The following is a 15,874-nucleotide window of genomic DNA, read 5'->3' on the forward strand; positions in this document are numbered from 1 at the left end:
CCCCCAAAATTCCCTGAGCTGTATTAGAGAGAAGTGAGAGCAGTCCTGAAAAGCATTAGCACTACATAGTGGTTACAGAGTGACATTTCACGTTTTTTCAAATCTGTCTCAATGCAATACTCACATACCCATTAGTAAACTGAAAGTGCTGCTAGTGCTGCTATAATTGTTCCTCCTTTTCATACTAGGCCTAATGCAGTTCCAAGGCTAGAGGTGAGGGACAAGGCTCAAAGTTCCCATTCATGTGAATACATTCAAAAATTTCATCTGAAGCTTATGTGACGCTTCGACAGTCTGTGTTAATGAAATCAAGAGGATATTTTTCAGTTTTCAAGTCTTTTAATACAAAATTTCCTTTGTGTTTCTATCACTCCACCAAAGCTCAGTGAGGGAACAAAGTATGAGGAAAAACAGAGAAAGAATTTTATTCTAAAAAGACTCACTTTGGAAGAGAATCACTCTATTTGTGTAATTCAGACTGCTGAAGCTTCATATTAGCTTGGATTAATTTTAGAAAACATTTTATAATAGACAAGGGCTGATGACTTTCTCTCCCATCTCTTACACTGAAATTGTAAAAAAGAATCTCTTTGCAGCCAGAATGGACACGAGGAACAAGTGATCAATAATTCATTCAGTGTGCATATGGGCATGTCATGTGACTACCTGTCCTTTAAATATTTGTTTGATACTTCCCACAATATTCAATATTCATCCTTTCCAGAGTTCATTTTATCTCTGAAATTCATTAATGAGCTGAACTTTAGTGGAAATTGAAAGAGTGATGCTTCAAAACTAATGCCTTGTATACAACAGTCTGAAACAGTTTATTAGAAATTTATACCCAAACTCCCACAGCATAAGACAAACGCAAAAGTGTTTTAACATGTTGAATCACACAAGCCTCCAAAGCATAGTTCTAGTGTATGTAATGTACAAACATTTATAACCTGTACTGTTTTAAACTACTTGGGGAACTCTTGATAAACTACATAGGATTTTAGCTTTCACCCCAGTATGCATATGGAAGAAAATGAGCATGTGTACCTGCTACAATGTGCAATGTTTTGTACACTGGCATAGAGAAACAAACTCACCTTTGCAAAGGTATAACGATATGCAAAGACTTGTACCACTCTATGACCATAATCTCAACACAAGCTGTGAGTTGCACAAGCATATCTGTTTATTTGAAATGCTGAAATATGTTTAAAAAATGAAATTATTGTTAAATATTTGCAGATGTTGGCATACATTGGAAAAAACATTTCAAGCGGAACTCCTGCTTTTTAAATTAACAAACATAGTAAGTGCAATTTACAATACAAACATTAAAGGGGAAAAATCTGTCATTAAAAAAATCTACTTTTTTGGAAAATAGGCATTTGAGTTTGTTTTTTTCTTCATTAGAAATCACAATGTTCATTACATAACCTGACGTTGCAAAAAAAAAGAGGGAGAAGGTGTAAGACATCAGCACATCCCATTACAGTCATTTAGGTCAATAAACAATAACATTTTCATTTGAACAGAATTGTCCATGCAGAACAGAACAGCAAAGCACAGCACTGTATGTCGCTATGGATCTCTGTGCATGTCTGTATCCAACAGTCACTCTCTGTCACTCCCTTCATGGGTTTCGCTTTGGAAACTGTGTAGAGAGATGAGGTTTCTTCTCCAACATGGCTGCCAACTCATGCCTAGTCTCTCTCTTCAACCGACTTATTACTTGCTTTGTTTACTACTGGGGTGGCTTCTGCATTCATCTACTCAAGGTCCGGCATTTCTAGATAGAGACAGTAAAAAATGTGATGTGTGAGAGCTCCATAAAATTTAATCTTTCACCTATTAATGATGATAAAATGAAAACTAACATACAGAAAAAAACAAACAAAAAGGGCATTTAAAAGATAATAATAATATTTTTTATTATTAATAAATAAATAACAATAAAAGTGATTACACTACTACAAAGTTAGGTCCCTCAAGCTCTGTGATGGATTGCAGATAGTCCTTTATAGTTGAGTCCTTTATAATATAAAATCTACATCACCATACTGTATTGGATGATGCTTTTCCACAGGCATTTTATAGCTTAACAGATCCTACAATGATTCATCTGTTTGTATGCACTTGGCAACACCTAGCATTATGGCTGTCTTCTTCTCACCCCATGGGATCTAGCGACTACCGATTTCTAATTATAAGACAGCTTTTTTGGAACAGCACTCACTTTCGTCATCGCTGTCTGCAGAATCATGCTGCAAAACAAAGCAAAAACAACAATTAAAATTACTTCCTACACTGCTTTGTCTGGTAAACCTAACTTGATTAAAATTCCCTTAAAAAAACAAAAACAAAAAAGGACCTGTCTCTGTAATAAATGTAATAAGTTATATGAACCATATAAAAAAAGTACTGTATATTACGGTATTAAAAAAATACCTCATCATCTGCACCATCTAAATCAGGTAGATCATCCCCTCCCATGCTGTTCATCATCTGGAGAAATGCACAAGAGACAAACTTGTCAGTACCACAGTACATCTGGACATACTCAGACTTCAAGCACTGTGCTTGTTCAAAGTGCTTACCTCTGAGAATTTATCGAAACTTGACAAGTCCTCATCTGAGTCATCTTCCCAGTCTTTCCAGTTATTGAAATCCACACTGAGCCAGTTGCACTAAGACAGAATCAAGAGTTTGAGTAAGGCAAAATTTGACATGTAACCACTTTAATCCATCTGTTTTTTCAATGCTGATATTTACTTAGCTGTTCAGCTAGGTGGATTACTATTCTTTGAACTAAGAAGGTTAATGCTTTTAATCATACTCCCCCAGAAAAGGCAGTGGGATGCAAATTATATTAATGTTAGTATGTGTGTGTGTTTTTTTTTTTTAAGAAATAAAGTTACCTTTGTCTTGTCTTTGGTAAGTCGTGGCCATGATTTCCCAGCCTCTGCTTTTCGTAAACAACACAACACAGACCTGTCAGTGCGTCTGTGTTTGGATTCCTGCATGGAACAGAGGGAGATTGATGAAGATTTCAAAGGAATAAATCATGTGGTAGAACTACAATGATGACAAGTGACAAACATACTTTGGGGTCGATCTCCCCAAAAAGGTCCACTGTGTTCTGGTGTTTGATATCATCTGTTCCACTGACACAGCTGTAAGATGAAATGAAAAGAGGTCACGATATTTCCTGCACAACTCCCAACAATAACTGAAATCTACAATGTTATTTGTGTTGTCATTACTCTGTTCATACACTATACCACAGATCAGGGCTCTGTTTCCAAAAGGCATCTTAAGGCTGATTTTGTGACCTCCTTGATCTAAGGAGAGGAAAATTCTCTGTAGTATTATAATTTCATGTGCTATTAATGCAACTTACCTGAAATCAATTTTGGACTTGTCAAAATTTACTTGCACATCTTTACTGTCCTCCACGCAGAACTCTATAAAAACAGAGTCCCGTCTGTCATACCACTTAGCTGTTGCTGGCTGCCTAATGACAAAGGGCAGAAAGAAGGAATAAGTGACTTTAAGACAAACCAAAATCATCCATGCTTCCTGCTAATCTGACATGGTAACTATTCATGAACTACGTGTACCCCGTCTGTTAACATCAGAGGGGCATATATCATTTTCACAACCACAGGTGCTTATTCTGCTCTGGTCGTCCACGTGTACAGGGTGCAGTACATCTAAGGTCACGTTTGAAACATGTTGAGGAAAGCTTCACTCATTCATTCCACATAAGCATGAGAGCCTCTGAAGTATCCTTCACCTCTTTAACTTAAAGAAATAATAGTTTTTTGAGAAGTATTTCAGACAATAAGCCCTAATCAAAATGGTGCACCTGCTAACAGTACATTACAGATATTACACATACATTACAACATTTAGATTATCATAGTGTAGCATTGCGGGACTCCCTGTCATTAACAGCGAGCTATATCGTTATTTAGACGCGAACCACAGTTTAAAATAAGATAGTTGAGTAGAACTGGATTTGACTTGTCACTGACGAGCATGCCAAAGTTGGTGTTAGCTTACATTTGCTAAAGTGAAATCTTCCGAGCTAATGACACCATGCTTTGTCACTGCTATCATTACCCTCGCCCTGTTGGTTGACATTAGCCTGCTACCTAACGACAACTAAGCTGAAATAAGGCGCGTAAAAACTAGCAGGGAGTTTATCAGCTGATGGGACATGGTAATGCCAAATTATATGAGGCTGAGGGAAAGTTAGCTGTGTGTGGATTTAACGATGTGCTGTGCCTTTTAGTCTTGACAGTCGTGTAACCGCTAAGGCTAACTTGTGTGCTACCTAGCTCAGTTAGCTAATGTTAGCTGGCTGCTCCGCAGTTTACTCTACTACTGTACTGAGACTTGTAGTTAATTCGTTACAACCATTACCAACTGCGTAATAAACCCAAGACTTACATCTTTACTGTTTTAGCAATTAAACTCCCTCGTCGGACCACGATATAGAATACAGTGTTGCCCAACTGTAGCGCCTGGCAAGAATGATCACTGAAAACTAAATAACTAGCTAACTCTAACGTTTACAACAGATGCACTAGTGTCTCTCCAAACATCGCGTGTTTTCGCTGTTCTCTCGTGACGTACCGTTTCACCCGCCTGCATGGAGCGTGGGCACGCGGGAGAGATACAGACCGAAACGGATGGAGACAATTCTAGAACGCGTGTGCTCGGCGTTCCAGAGCAGCTCAGGAGCTCCACCAAGAGTGTCATTCCATAACTTACAGTATGAAACACTGAAGAAAGTGAGTATCTCATAGCAAAGCTGGATCACCAAACGGGCAAAGCGGACATTATTATATATTTAGTCATAATTGCACAACAACCGTAATACTACTACTACTACTACTACTACTAATAATAATAATAATAACTGTGGTGACGTTTATTTATATTCTTTTCTAGTTGAAAGTGCTTTGCAGAGAAAAAAACGCAAATAAAATCAAATAAAACCAATAAACACATAGATCATCAAATTACTCAAGAATGAGGGTAATTAATTATGTATATTCCATTTATTGCCACGTACAACAGAAACAAAATGAAAAACAGTTCCTTTATAGTTATTTTCAACATCAAGGAATCTTGGTCTGGAGGAGGATCAAGGAGAAAAAAATAACTATGGCATAAATAAGACCAAGACTAAAGAAAGCATGAATGAGACAACAGGTTGTAGTTAAAGGACCAATAAAAAAAACTGCTGCTGAAGAAAATGTGTCTTGCCTGTATCATGGATATTTCAAACATTTGGAGATGATGAAAAAGACACAGGACTTTGGCTTGTGGTTATTTTCTCAACAGAGACAAGCACAGATGCAGTGGTGGAAGCCAAAGCATCTCCCTTCACAGCTTGCTTCTCAGTTGGGTTATTAGCAGATGCCTCTTAAGCATTGCTAACAGACATAATATCAGAGGGAGGCCTATCAGTTTAGGTCCCTATAGGGGTGGAGGCTGTCAGATGCACCTGTTGGAGGTTTGAGGTTTTCTATGTGGGCCAATGCATTCACACAGCAGAAAATGACATGGAATCTAACAGATGACTTGAAAGGCAGACAGGGAGGCTGTAAGTAATGTAACTTTGGGAGCAGCTTCAAGCCGTCAGACTTGGACAGAAGAGGAGATGGCAGTATCACCACTATAAGGCCTGGCAGCTGACAGAGAGCCGCATCTTCAGATGAGCTGGAATTGCTCACTGTGGATTGAGCCACAGACGAAATGGATGATAGCTTGGATAGAATAACAGTGCCAGGCTGCTTCTGTAAGTGTGGGACATGAGTGGTGATGTTAAAGAGGATGGGATGTGTGGAAGGATAGGTGTGTGAATCCGACAGGTATGGCACATTAGCACATTTGACTTTCCAAAACCAAGAGGGGAGGCAAAAGAATGGCTAGAGGTAGTTGATAGAGGGGAGCTTTTGTTGGCCACAGGAAGGGCTATTGTTAGAGGTCCATTTATAGGATTAGGGGACATTAAGCCCAGTCAAGGGCAAAAGACAAGGTGATAGGCCTTAGCATTACTTGAAGGATAACATTATAAGGGTCATGCAAGATCTGTTTGGTTCCCTTATATTTAATGTAAGTCTTGGCTTTTATAGACCCCCTGAAAAGCAAACCGAAGTGGCAGCATCAGTCTATAACATTAATTATTATCTTTCAGAAATCAATTATTTAAAAACGTGTATATCAACTGTAACAGCATTATAATGCAACATTTCGCCAAATAAGTTTACAGCATGTAAATTTTCCTTGAAAGGTTCCGCTCGCGAAGACAGTATAGCTTTACAATGAACTACGCCCATGAATTAGTCATCATTAAAGAAGAGAAAGACATCGGAGAAATCTGAATTACCTCCAGGAGCTTTCTGCAGCTGAATGTGATTTGAATAAGGAATTAACTGTGTTAGTCTCTCTGGCAGATAATAAGCCATAATTTGGATTCATTATTGTGATTTTAGAACCTAATTTCCTTCTTCAGTGTGGTCTAGTTGACAAACGTTTGCCTACTAGCCTGATTATAATGATGCCATTTCTAGAGTTGGTCAAGTATAATGCTGAAACTCTGGCTGTGGTATAGGATCAGTTTCACATGACTTCAGCTGACACAACTGTAATCAAAAGTTGATTTCTAAAACTTTGTACTGCATGGCAATACACATCTACGTGTGTTTACACAATGCAGATAGTGTAAGGATTTGCTGATCACTGTTGTAAATTTTGGCTGTTGTAGTCTGAAATGTATAAATTTACTCCTCAGTACAGAAAAGTAACACAAACTTTAGAAGAAAAAAATACTAATGTGCTTGTTGCTAACAAATGACAGACTTGATCAGTTTTAGCTTTTGTTATGAAGGACAGCGTTCAAAAAGCTGCTCTTGTTTTGCTGCACCCTCCATTCTTCAAGCCACATTTCAAAAAGAAAATCCACCCCAAAATAGAATTTATATTATTTCTATCATACTTTAACACTCTTTACTTGACAAGGTTTAATATGTGACATCTTTCCTATATAAATAGCAGAAAAACAAGGTTGCGATAATGTCAGCCAGACACAAATCCTGGAGCAGCTCCATGTGTAGTGAATAATGGAACAACCCCTTAGACACTATGACTGTAGCTCTGGGAGTTTTACCAGGACATGACTTCATGTTCTGATTCACAGCTGGATGTCCTACATTCATGTAAAACTCATTCGACACAATATCTGAGAAGGAAAATTTATCAGGGAGCCCAAAGAGTCATACACTGACTGTGAAATGCTAACAACATTTCACATCCTGATGATCTCTGATCTCCAATTTAAGGAGGAGTTGTCTTTGTATGAAGATTTTGGATTTATTGTGCTACAGAATAGCATTCTAAAATATTTTTTTTTTAGGTTTTATTTCCCTGTGTGTACGCCTGGAATAAAAGAAATGGGTGTTAGAAGTTTGAATTTGTTGTGCTGTCAGAAAAATTAAGGTCAAAGATATAATAATCTCAAATTAGCTTGTGCAACCAGTACCTAGTATGAAATAAAACTATGTTATACTGCTCCCTCTGAAGGCTGCAGTGAGTCAGTGAAGCGTTCAACTAACTGACAACAACAAGAAATGGTTTTGTTACTATAAAAGTAATTGAAAAATGACTCAAACACCTCGGTAGCCTTACAGTAATCAAAATTTTATGCTTGGATGAGTAAGATGACCAGATATTAGATATCAACAGAGTTTAGACAAAGAAAGAAACAGCTGAGACACAACTAACTGCATGACTCGCTTTCATTTTATTGAAATAAAGAAACTGATCAATTTGATCCAATGTTTGCTGGGAAGTGATGTGAAATGTATTGCGTGATGTTGCTGGCCTGAGCTCTTCAAGCAGGCCGATCCAAAGTCTATGGACCCTGACAGGCAGGGCCAACTGTCACATCAGTAAATCCTAAATCTAACCAAAAACCAAGATAGAAAAGGAAAGAGATTATACCGGGGTCTCAGTGAAAGCCTTGCTGCACTAGGTGCAGATTGGAGAGGGACTTCTAACTTTTCTGATGCCCATGTGTCAGCAATATTTGAGGAAAAACTGATCAGCCCTCCACCTCTTTTTCTATTGAAACTTAAAACACAATGACAAGAAATCAGTGATTTCTACAGACTAAATGGTGGCTGACCTATTGACTAATTACAATGCTACTGATATCAATCAGGCTTAGGAAATTCTTTGGAAGTTCTATTTGTCATTAATTAAGACATATTCAGTTATTTGAAGGTACCGAATGTCGTACCACTATATCTGTGAAGCAGTTTTAGACCAAGTAAATATCTTCATTATCTCCGGTCATATGAGGACACTTTGATACAACTATCTTATATTTGATTGAATCTCAGTTTTACAGCCCTGCATAAACTGAAAAGCAGCAGCATGGAGACTGTGCTGGTATAGGGACAATCTCTGTGTTTCCAGTAGTTTATTTGGACAGCCCACCAAATGGATTTGCTCTAACCCTGATTTTTTTTTTTTTTTTTAACTTTTGTCTAAACCTTTTGTTCCTTTCAAAAGTCTGTGCGAAAATGGAGTAAACAGTAATGATAACAGTAATGATTGATTGAAAGGATTTATTGATTCTGGAATGCTGCATTCTTAATAATAATAATAATAATAATAATAATAATAATAATAATAATTATTATTATTATTATTATTATTATTATTAGCAGTAGTAGTAGTAGTAGTAGTAGTAGTAGTAGTATAGTATTATTATCACAGCATTTCTGCAAGAGCCTAAAATCTTAAATAATAATAATAATAATAATAATAATAATAATAATAATAATAATAATAAGCTGTTGTTATACACAAGCAATGTATTCTGTCAAAAGTAATAACCTCATTGCTGTCAGTCAGTCGGTGTACCCTGATAGACAGCTTCATTTGCATCATAACTGAATGGGTGGGTATTCCCTCGATGGCGTGTAGGATGGACTTCTGTGTGCACTTAGGGTGCTTTAAGCACTGCGTGATCATTAAAGCTGTTAATCACGACAAAAAAAAAAAAAAAAGTATGATTCACTCACGGCATGAAAACACACACATACACAAACCACCATTTGCCAGCCAATCATGTCAGCTCAGTGACGAACTTCCTGGTCACATTTTCTCGTAGGTCCCAGTCCCCCCTTATTGATGGGTATGTTTCCTCCTGTACAGCAGTCAACAGGGGAGGACACGGTTTGCGAGCGCAGATACAGACTCAACGTTAGAAGAAAGAGCAAATTGTGTGCCTGCAGAAAGCTGTCTCATAGCTAGCGTGGTCCGAGCCAGATAAGAAGAGGAACTACAAATGCGTTTTGCTCTGTGTTACGCTTAGCCCAAGGACGTACGAGGAAAGCAAACACAGGAGGCGAGACTCGGGGTGGGGGGTGGGGGGGGGGACGAGGTACGGTGTTTGGATGGCATTTACCCGGGCCAGGGAAGGGCTTCAAAAACCCTAAAGAGATATGAGCTGGGAATACGTTTGGATATCATGTCCTGACTACAAAAGACTAATTATCTGCGGATAAACTGCAGTAGCACGTCAGAAATAAAGGCCTCCTCCGATGGAGCACTGTGCTCTTTAATCCAGCCAGAAACCTCCCTGACAGGCAGCGACGAGCTACGGCAAAGGGTGAGGTTTCCAAGTTATCGGGAGAGGGAGGCGGGGGGTTGACGCTTATCTTAATGTTTACAGGAAATGTTTCAAAGGCCAAGCTAATGTTGCGAAATCGCTTTATTTCCTTTCGCTGCTGCGGAGCATGGCTCAGTCTAATAATCGCCGAGCAGCTGTGATAACGTTTGTTCCAGCCCTTCAGTTTTTCTTCCTCTCTCTCTCTCTCTGTTCAACAGGACGCTTTATTCGCATTTGAAGGAATTTATGGGATCGCAAGGTAACCTTTCTGCCTAAAGTAGTGTCACGCATGTGTTTGCATGTGCCTGTCAGTGATCTTTCGTGTTTTCCGCGTGTGACCGGGCTTAGTTTTTTCCTTTGTTTACAGTCTGAATTTCTGAACAGCTGACAAGTCCTCAGCAATGCCGCGCTACTGCCTGTTGTGTGTTTCTTTGACGCGCTGCAGCCACTGCAAACAGCTGCCTGTGTAGAGATATTAGATTTACTTTGTCATACGTAGCCACAGTGTCATCAAAACGATTGAAATAGATGTCATTTTGCCCGTTTGTGTGTGTGTGTGTGTGTGTGTGTGTCCATTGCCTGAGCTGTTAGGCTGCGTAGAAAAGAAAGTAAAGCCACCACAGCCACCAGAAACAAAAACACTCTCGTGGACGTTTTTGGGCAAAAGGTAGCATCATTCCCCCATAATGCATTTGAAAATAGCAAAATTGGCTAGTCCATAGGCCTAGGGGACAACTTCTGCAGCTGGATTTACGTTCACACAAGTGCAAATTGTGTTTGTTTGAAAGCCTTTGTTAAAACAGTAATGTGCTGATGACTTTTGTGTGTTTCTCTGTGCAGTTTCCTCTGATGAGATGAGTGTGCGTGCTGGCCAGGGCAGTGATGAGGTGCTGGTTTCACAGGCGGTGTGGGATTACCTGGCTGCAGCTGGGCGGCCCTGGCTCATTGACTTCCAGCACAAGCAGGGGATGAGCGCTGGTATCATTAGGCGAGGAGAGAGGGGGGGCTGCTGCGCGGTGAGGCTGCAGCCAGTGGAAGGCTTCAGGACCGCTGGAGCTGGGGTGATGGATGGAGCCATCTCCAGCGAGACACGAAAAGCCTTCATTGACTTATGCCGCTGTGCCCGCAAAGAAATGAGCAAACAGGAGGGAGGACAGAAGAGGAAGAGGGTCCTGCTGCCCTGTGTGGGAGTCCTGGAGCCGAACGGAGAGGGGAGCCTGCTTCAGCCTCCACCTCCCCAGCCTCGGCGCTCCCAGAGACAACAGCAGAGGTTCAGGAAGCCGGCTGATGAGGAGGCCTGCGCCATGTTCCACGAGGCAGCCCAGAGAAAGGACATGGACTCCAGCTTGGCTTCCCACAGTGAAGCAGAGGACAACAATAGTTGTTCAATCTGCATGGGGGACATAGTGGAGAAAACTACCCTGGAGAGGTGTGGCCATTCATTCTGTCGCTCCTGCCTGGATCAAGCCTTTAAGGTGAAGAAAGCTTGTCCTGTGTGTCGGCTAGTGTATGGCCAGTTGATTGGAAACCAGCCCGCCAATGGTACAATGATCGTAGAGAGAGATCCTGATCTGGAGATTCCTGGCCATGAAGGCTATGGGTGTATCTGCATCATCTACAGCTTCCCTCCTGGCCTACAGGCAGTGAGTAGACCAAGAGCATGTGCAGGTGACACTCAGTGTTACAGGAATTACACCACCACTAAAATTCAAAAGAGGATCTGAACTTGCTGTTGCTCTCAAATTGACAAAAAACAAAAATTGACAGACCCTAGAAAAGCCCACTAAACAACGAGTGATGTAAAAGTGTGGTTATATCATAAAATTTTGCCATAAAACAGACCTCTGTTTGTTTGCTGGCAAATGTAAAATCCATCCCTTTTTCTATCCCTTACTATAACAAACTCCACAATTATTTGGTGAATTTAGCTCAAATTTATGTGGGAAAAAATTAATGATACTGGGCCTTTAAGGAAGGTATTATCTCAGTTCTCTTTCTTTTCCTTCAAGGGGGTTGTCCAGTGATGTAATACTGCACTTCCATGACTTTGTGACAAACTGAGATAACACCTGATAAAACCAACAGGGTTTTTGTTGAGTCCTCCTCACAGAGGACATTATAAAATAGTTTGACTGCCTCAGTAATACTTCCCCTAACCTTTATGTGTAAAATCTCTGAAGTTTCCCTTACACTCAGCAAGTGTGCATGGCCTAAAAACATCAGAAATAACTCCTATCAGTTCTTGACCTCAAGGTTCAAAGTTCTTTTTTATTGTTTCCTGTAAGAGAAACTTAAAGGAAAAAGCAAGCACAGTTAAAAATGCTGGATCCCACATCTTCTCTATGTTTTCTTTACATGCTGTCTGGCAAATGCAGACATATTTCAAACTTCTTGTGCCTAGTTACTATGCAGGCTTTCAGTTGTAAATGTGCAGTTTGCAAAACCAAATGGAGAAAACTTACAGATTAAACCAACAGGGCTTTTGTTTCTTCGACTTGCAAAATATCCTCCCCACAGAGGTTATTATAAAACTGTTTTACAGGCTCAGTAGTACTTCCCCTAACAAACAAACTTTATGTGTAAAATCTCTGGAGTTCCCCTTTCACTTTGCAGGTGTGTATGCCCTAAAAACATCAGAAGTAGCCCTTATCTGTTCTTGACCTGAAGGTTCAAAGTTTTCTTTTATTGTTTCCCTTAAGAGAAACTTGTCCTGGATTGAAGGACAAGTGTCTGCATAAAAGCAGACACTTGATAAATAAATATAAAACACATGATTCACAAAACCATGTAGCAAACACAGTTAGAAATACAAGACAATAATTGGTAGTAACAAAGTGTACTCCAACAGACAGACACAATTATTTTAATGTCTTGTCTTAACTCTTTTATTGCCCACAGCCAGAGCACCCAAACCCAGGTGTTCGGTACCCAGGAACAGACCGTGTGGCCTACCTCCCTGACAGCCCTGAGGGGAACCGTGTGCTGGGCCTGCTTCGTCGGGCCTTCGAACAGCGCCTTATCTTCACCATCGGTACCTCCATGACTACGGGCATGCAAAATGTCATCACCTGGAATGACATTCACCACAAGACCTCAATATGGGGCGGGCCCCGCTGGTATGTACAGGTTTTTAGTTGGAGACAAATACCCATGTAGATTTGATAATGGTCTCAATAACTTTTCTAAGAGGTGTGGTGGCTGAAAAAAGGGGTTCAGTAATGACTGACAGATGTAATTAAAGTTCCTGACAGGGGAATGCTATCAGTTGATGTCCTTGGCTAGATGACACTGTTGCTGCCTGAACTCATACAGATGCAGTGATGGCTTTTTTATTTCTCCTGACAGTTTTGGCTACCCGGACCCCACTTACCTGGTACGAGTGACAGAGGAGCTCAGAGAGAAAGGCATCACTGCTGACTGACATCACGAAAACTGACTCTTCCAGGACTTTGTAAGACTTTCCGAGTGTCCTTGTCCTTGCGGTGGACATGACTCGGCTCCAGGTTGTGCTCTGTGACTGCCCGTCCCTTAGTGGCTGAAGACAAAGCCCTCAGCAGACGAGTCTAATGCTGCAGCAGAGCCCACATCACTTTACTAGCTGTTCCTCCGTTTGTTCATTTTCCTTCAGAGTTAATCTTAACACATTGATACATGTGGAAGAAAATACTTTGAGTGCAGCGCATTCTTGTATTACACAATCCTCTACCTGTCACATTTGGCAATAGGACTGATGTCTGGTGCACTTCTTTAAGAGCATCGTGGGGTGTTGGAATTCATGGTACTCATGTATTATTTGGAAAATCTAAGTTTAATGTTATAAAGACAGTTTATGTTATAATTAATGTTTATTTCTAGTCTGGGGATTACTTTATTTCTTACAAGCACACATTCTTGGTTTTATCTCCCCAGAAATGTTTGTGGAGTAAGTCTCTAATTTGATTGTTACTAATTACTTGTTGTAAGGATTATTTGGCAGAATAGCACTGCTTGAATAGAACGTATTCCTTTTCTGAAGTTATTGCAATCTAAAGCACTCATAGGCACTTTGGTAGGACAGTCTGTTTTTCAGTGAAGTAGGATGTCATGGTTTTTGCTTCCTCCGTTTGGAAGAGTGCTCGGGGCAAAACAGGATCATGCAGCCATCAGCTGTTAGCTTGGTGACTACAAGTTGATGTCAATTGCTTGGAACTCTTTATTTGCGTGTGATCTTCATTTTTTTGGCCTCCGTTTTTTTACTTAAATAGAAAGAATGTTAAATGATGTCTCATTGCAGCACCTTTTATTACATGCTTTAGGACTTTCCGCCTGGGTTTTTTTTTTTGCCATTGGCCACTCCTGTTATCTCAAGATGTCTCCCAGGTGTTGAGCCCATTACCTCAGTTGTTAGTAATGTGCTCATCCAATTACCAGATTTAAGATGATGTCAAATGTAAAGGGCATATAGACCACTTAAACCAAATCGAAGGCACAAACGCTCTTTAAATATCTATGCCTCTGTCCCTGTCAAACTGGGAGATTTACCTGCTAATGAGGTAACTGTTGTAAATTTGTTTATCTGAACAGATAATCTACGATACACAGTGAAACAATTACAAAAGAAAATGTTGCGGGAACAATTGATCTGATTTAACGCGTGTGGGATACTGATTTTGTTGTGCCTTTCTTATATTCACTTTTGATAAAAATCAAGCATGATGTTACTAATGAATGGTAAGAAGTTTGGACGTATTTTGGTGTTATTTGATAGGTAAGCAAAATTATGTTTGTAGCTATACTATCTGGCTTTAAGTACAAACTACACAGTTCATGAAAATGTGTATACTAATGTGTGTTAAATTAGCTTCTCCTTCATAAACATTCTTGTAGTCCAAATGCTGAAGACAACCCTCAGACAGATAAAGCTGTATGTGTGCTTTAGTAAGTACAGTAACCTGCTTGGCTATCAGTAAATTTGCCATTAATTTGAGTGGTCAGATCCATAAATCAGATACCATTTTATTGTGTTTTCATCCTTCTTGTATTTTAGTTAAGGGACCAACTGAAATATTTTTGGGACACAGGATTGTAGTTTACTAAAGCTACTGTGCAAACATTTCTATGCATTACATGATTGAGGAGGAGCCAGGAGAATGGATCGTAGAGAGATTACACATATTACAAACTGATTGTTAAAGAAAAGTTGGAATTTTTCTTTTCTAATTGTGTTGATTCGTACTTTGTTGATATTCAGAATAATGTGCTTTACATTTTAATACTTGAATAAAGAGTTATGTTTGGGTTTGTGTTGGATATTCAGTGTAGGCCCCAAATAAACTAGGTGCATTGTAATCAACTACATATCAAACTTGTGTCCATTTGGAAAGTGTCCACTTGGAATGAGTTGGTTGTTGCCTCTCGTCAGGATTTGATCTGTTAACCTGTAGGACCAAAGATTCTAGTAACATCAAGATGCCGAACTCTGCTTATGCACTTTGTGCCATCTAGTGGACAACATCATGACTGAGCAGTGAACAGAGCTTCAAAATAACTTTATATACCCAATCTTACTTTATTTTGTACCATAACTATCTTTATAAATCAGTCATAATTTGGGTTAAAAGCATAATCATGAGTATTTATGGCTGCACTTTCAAGGTTATTGAGTTTGTAATTAGTGGTGCTAATTACAAAATTAATGTAATTAGTGGTGCTAATTACAAACTCAATGTGCAGCCCACACTATTGTTATTAGTGGTGCATTGCTTCACGTGCACACTATTGGACCTCTATAGCAAAGCTATAGAGGTCCAAGTGTGGGACAAGTTTGTAACTTGTCCCACACTGTTGAGTGCACACCAACAAATTATACATCAAAACGTGTGGCTTGGTCTGACTCGGTGTGCTTGTATTTTTTTCTCCAGAATTTTCAGGTTTCATGACATAATTCATGAAAAACTGCAAAAAAATTCCCATAGAGAATGAATGGGACAAGGTCAAAAAAGTCGCAATTTTTCAGTCTTTTTCAAACATCAACTGCTCTGGCATACTTTCACCTAGAAACACTATTCGAACTGTAAAATGTAGACACAAGTCCTGTGTATTTAAGGTGTATTCAAACTTTTTCCTAAGTTGTGTAATTTTTTCTTCACACGATGACTACATCCACAAATTTTATTCTACAACAGTGATATTCTCCAACTTTGT

At 39.5% G+C, this 15,874-nt stretch overlaps 2 protein-coding genes across 3 annotated transcripts; one reads left to right on the forward strand and one right to left on the reverse strand.

Moving 5' to 3' along the window:
- Positions 1-801: 801 nt before the first annotated feature.
- Positions 802-4,616, reverse strand: ptges3a (prostaglandin E synthase 3a (cytosolic)). Its single transcript, XM_041061608.1, has 8 exons — positions 4,453-4,616; positions 3,398-3,511; positions 3,101-3,170; positions 2,916-3,014; positions 2,595-2,684; positions 2,446-2,502; positions 2,234-2,261; positions 802-1,786 (listed from the first exon to the last, which is right to left on the reverse strand). Coding segments are annotated over exons 1-8 (480 nt in total). The 5' UTR covers positions 4,455-4,616; the 3' UTR covers positions 802-1,766.
- Positions 4,617-9,210: 4,594 nt separating this feature from the next.
- Positions 9,211-14,967, forward strand: dtx3 (deltex E3 ubiquitin ligase 3). Of its 2 annotated transcripts, XM_041061598.1 has the most exons (5): positions 9,211-9,691; positions 9,910-9,950; positions 10,532-11,334; positions 12,590-12,807; positions 13,037-14,967. In XM_041061598.1, exons 2-5 carry the CDS (start codon positions 9,938-9,940, stop codon positions 13,110-13,112), a joined length of 1,110 nt encoding a protein of 369 aa, XP_040917532.1. In that variant the 5' UTR covers positions 9,211-9,691; positions 9,910-9,937; the 3' UTR covers positions 13,113-14,967. The 2 variants fall into 2 exon arrangements, with proteins under 2 accessions (XP_040917532.1, XP_040917533.1); XM_041061599.1 differs by lacking the exon at positions 9,910-9,950.
- Positions 14,968-15,874: the final 907 nt, after the last annotated feature.

Source organism: Toxotes jaculatrix, chromosome 2 (assembly GCF_017976425.1).
Source record: "Toxotes jaculatrix isolate fToxJac2 chromosome 2, fToxJac2.pri, whole genome shotgun sequence".
NCBI classification, from domain to species: Eukaryota; Metazoa; Chordata; class Actinopteri; family Toxotidae; genus Toxotes; species Toxotes jaculatrix.

Coding starts and splice junctions, on each gene's coding strand:
- ptges3a (XM_041061608.1), bottom strand. Junction 3,171..3,397: donor AAGTCCAAAATTGATTTCAG/GTAAGTTGCATT, acceptor TTCATCTTACAG/CTGTGTCAGTGGAACAGATG. Junction 1,787..2,233: donor TGCAGACAGCGATGACGAAA/GTGAGTGCTGTT, acceptor GTCTCTATCTAG/AAATGCCGGACCTTGAGTAG.
- dtx3 (XM_041061598.1), top strand. Junction 11,335..12,589: donor TCCCTCCTGGCCTACAGGCA/GTGAGTAGACCA, acceptor TATTGCCCACAG/CCAGAGCACCCAAACCCAGG. Junction 12,808..13,036: donor ATATGGGGCGGGCCCCGCTG/GTATGTACAGGT, acceptor TTCTCCTGACAG/TTTTGGCTACCCGGACCCCA.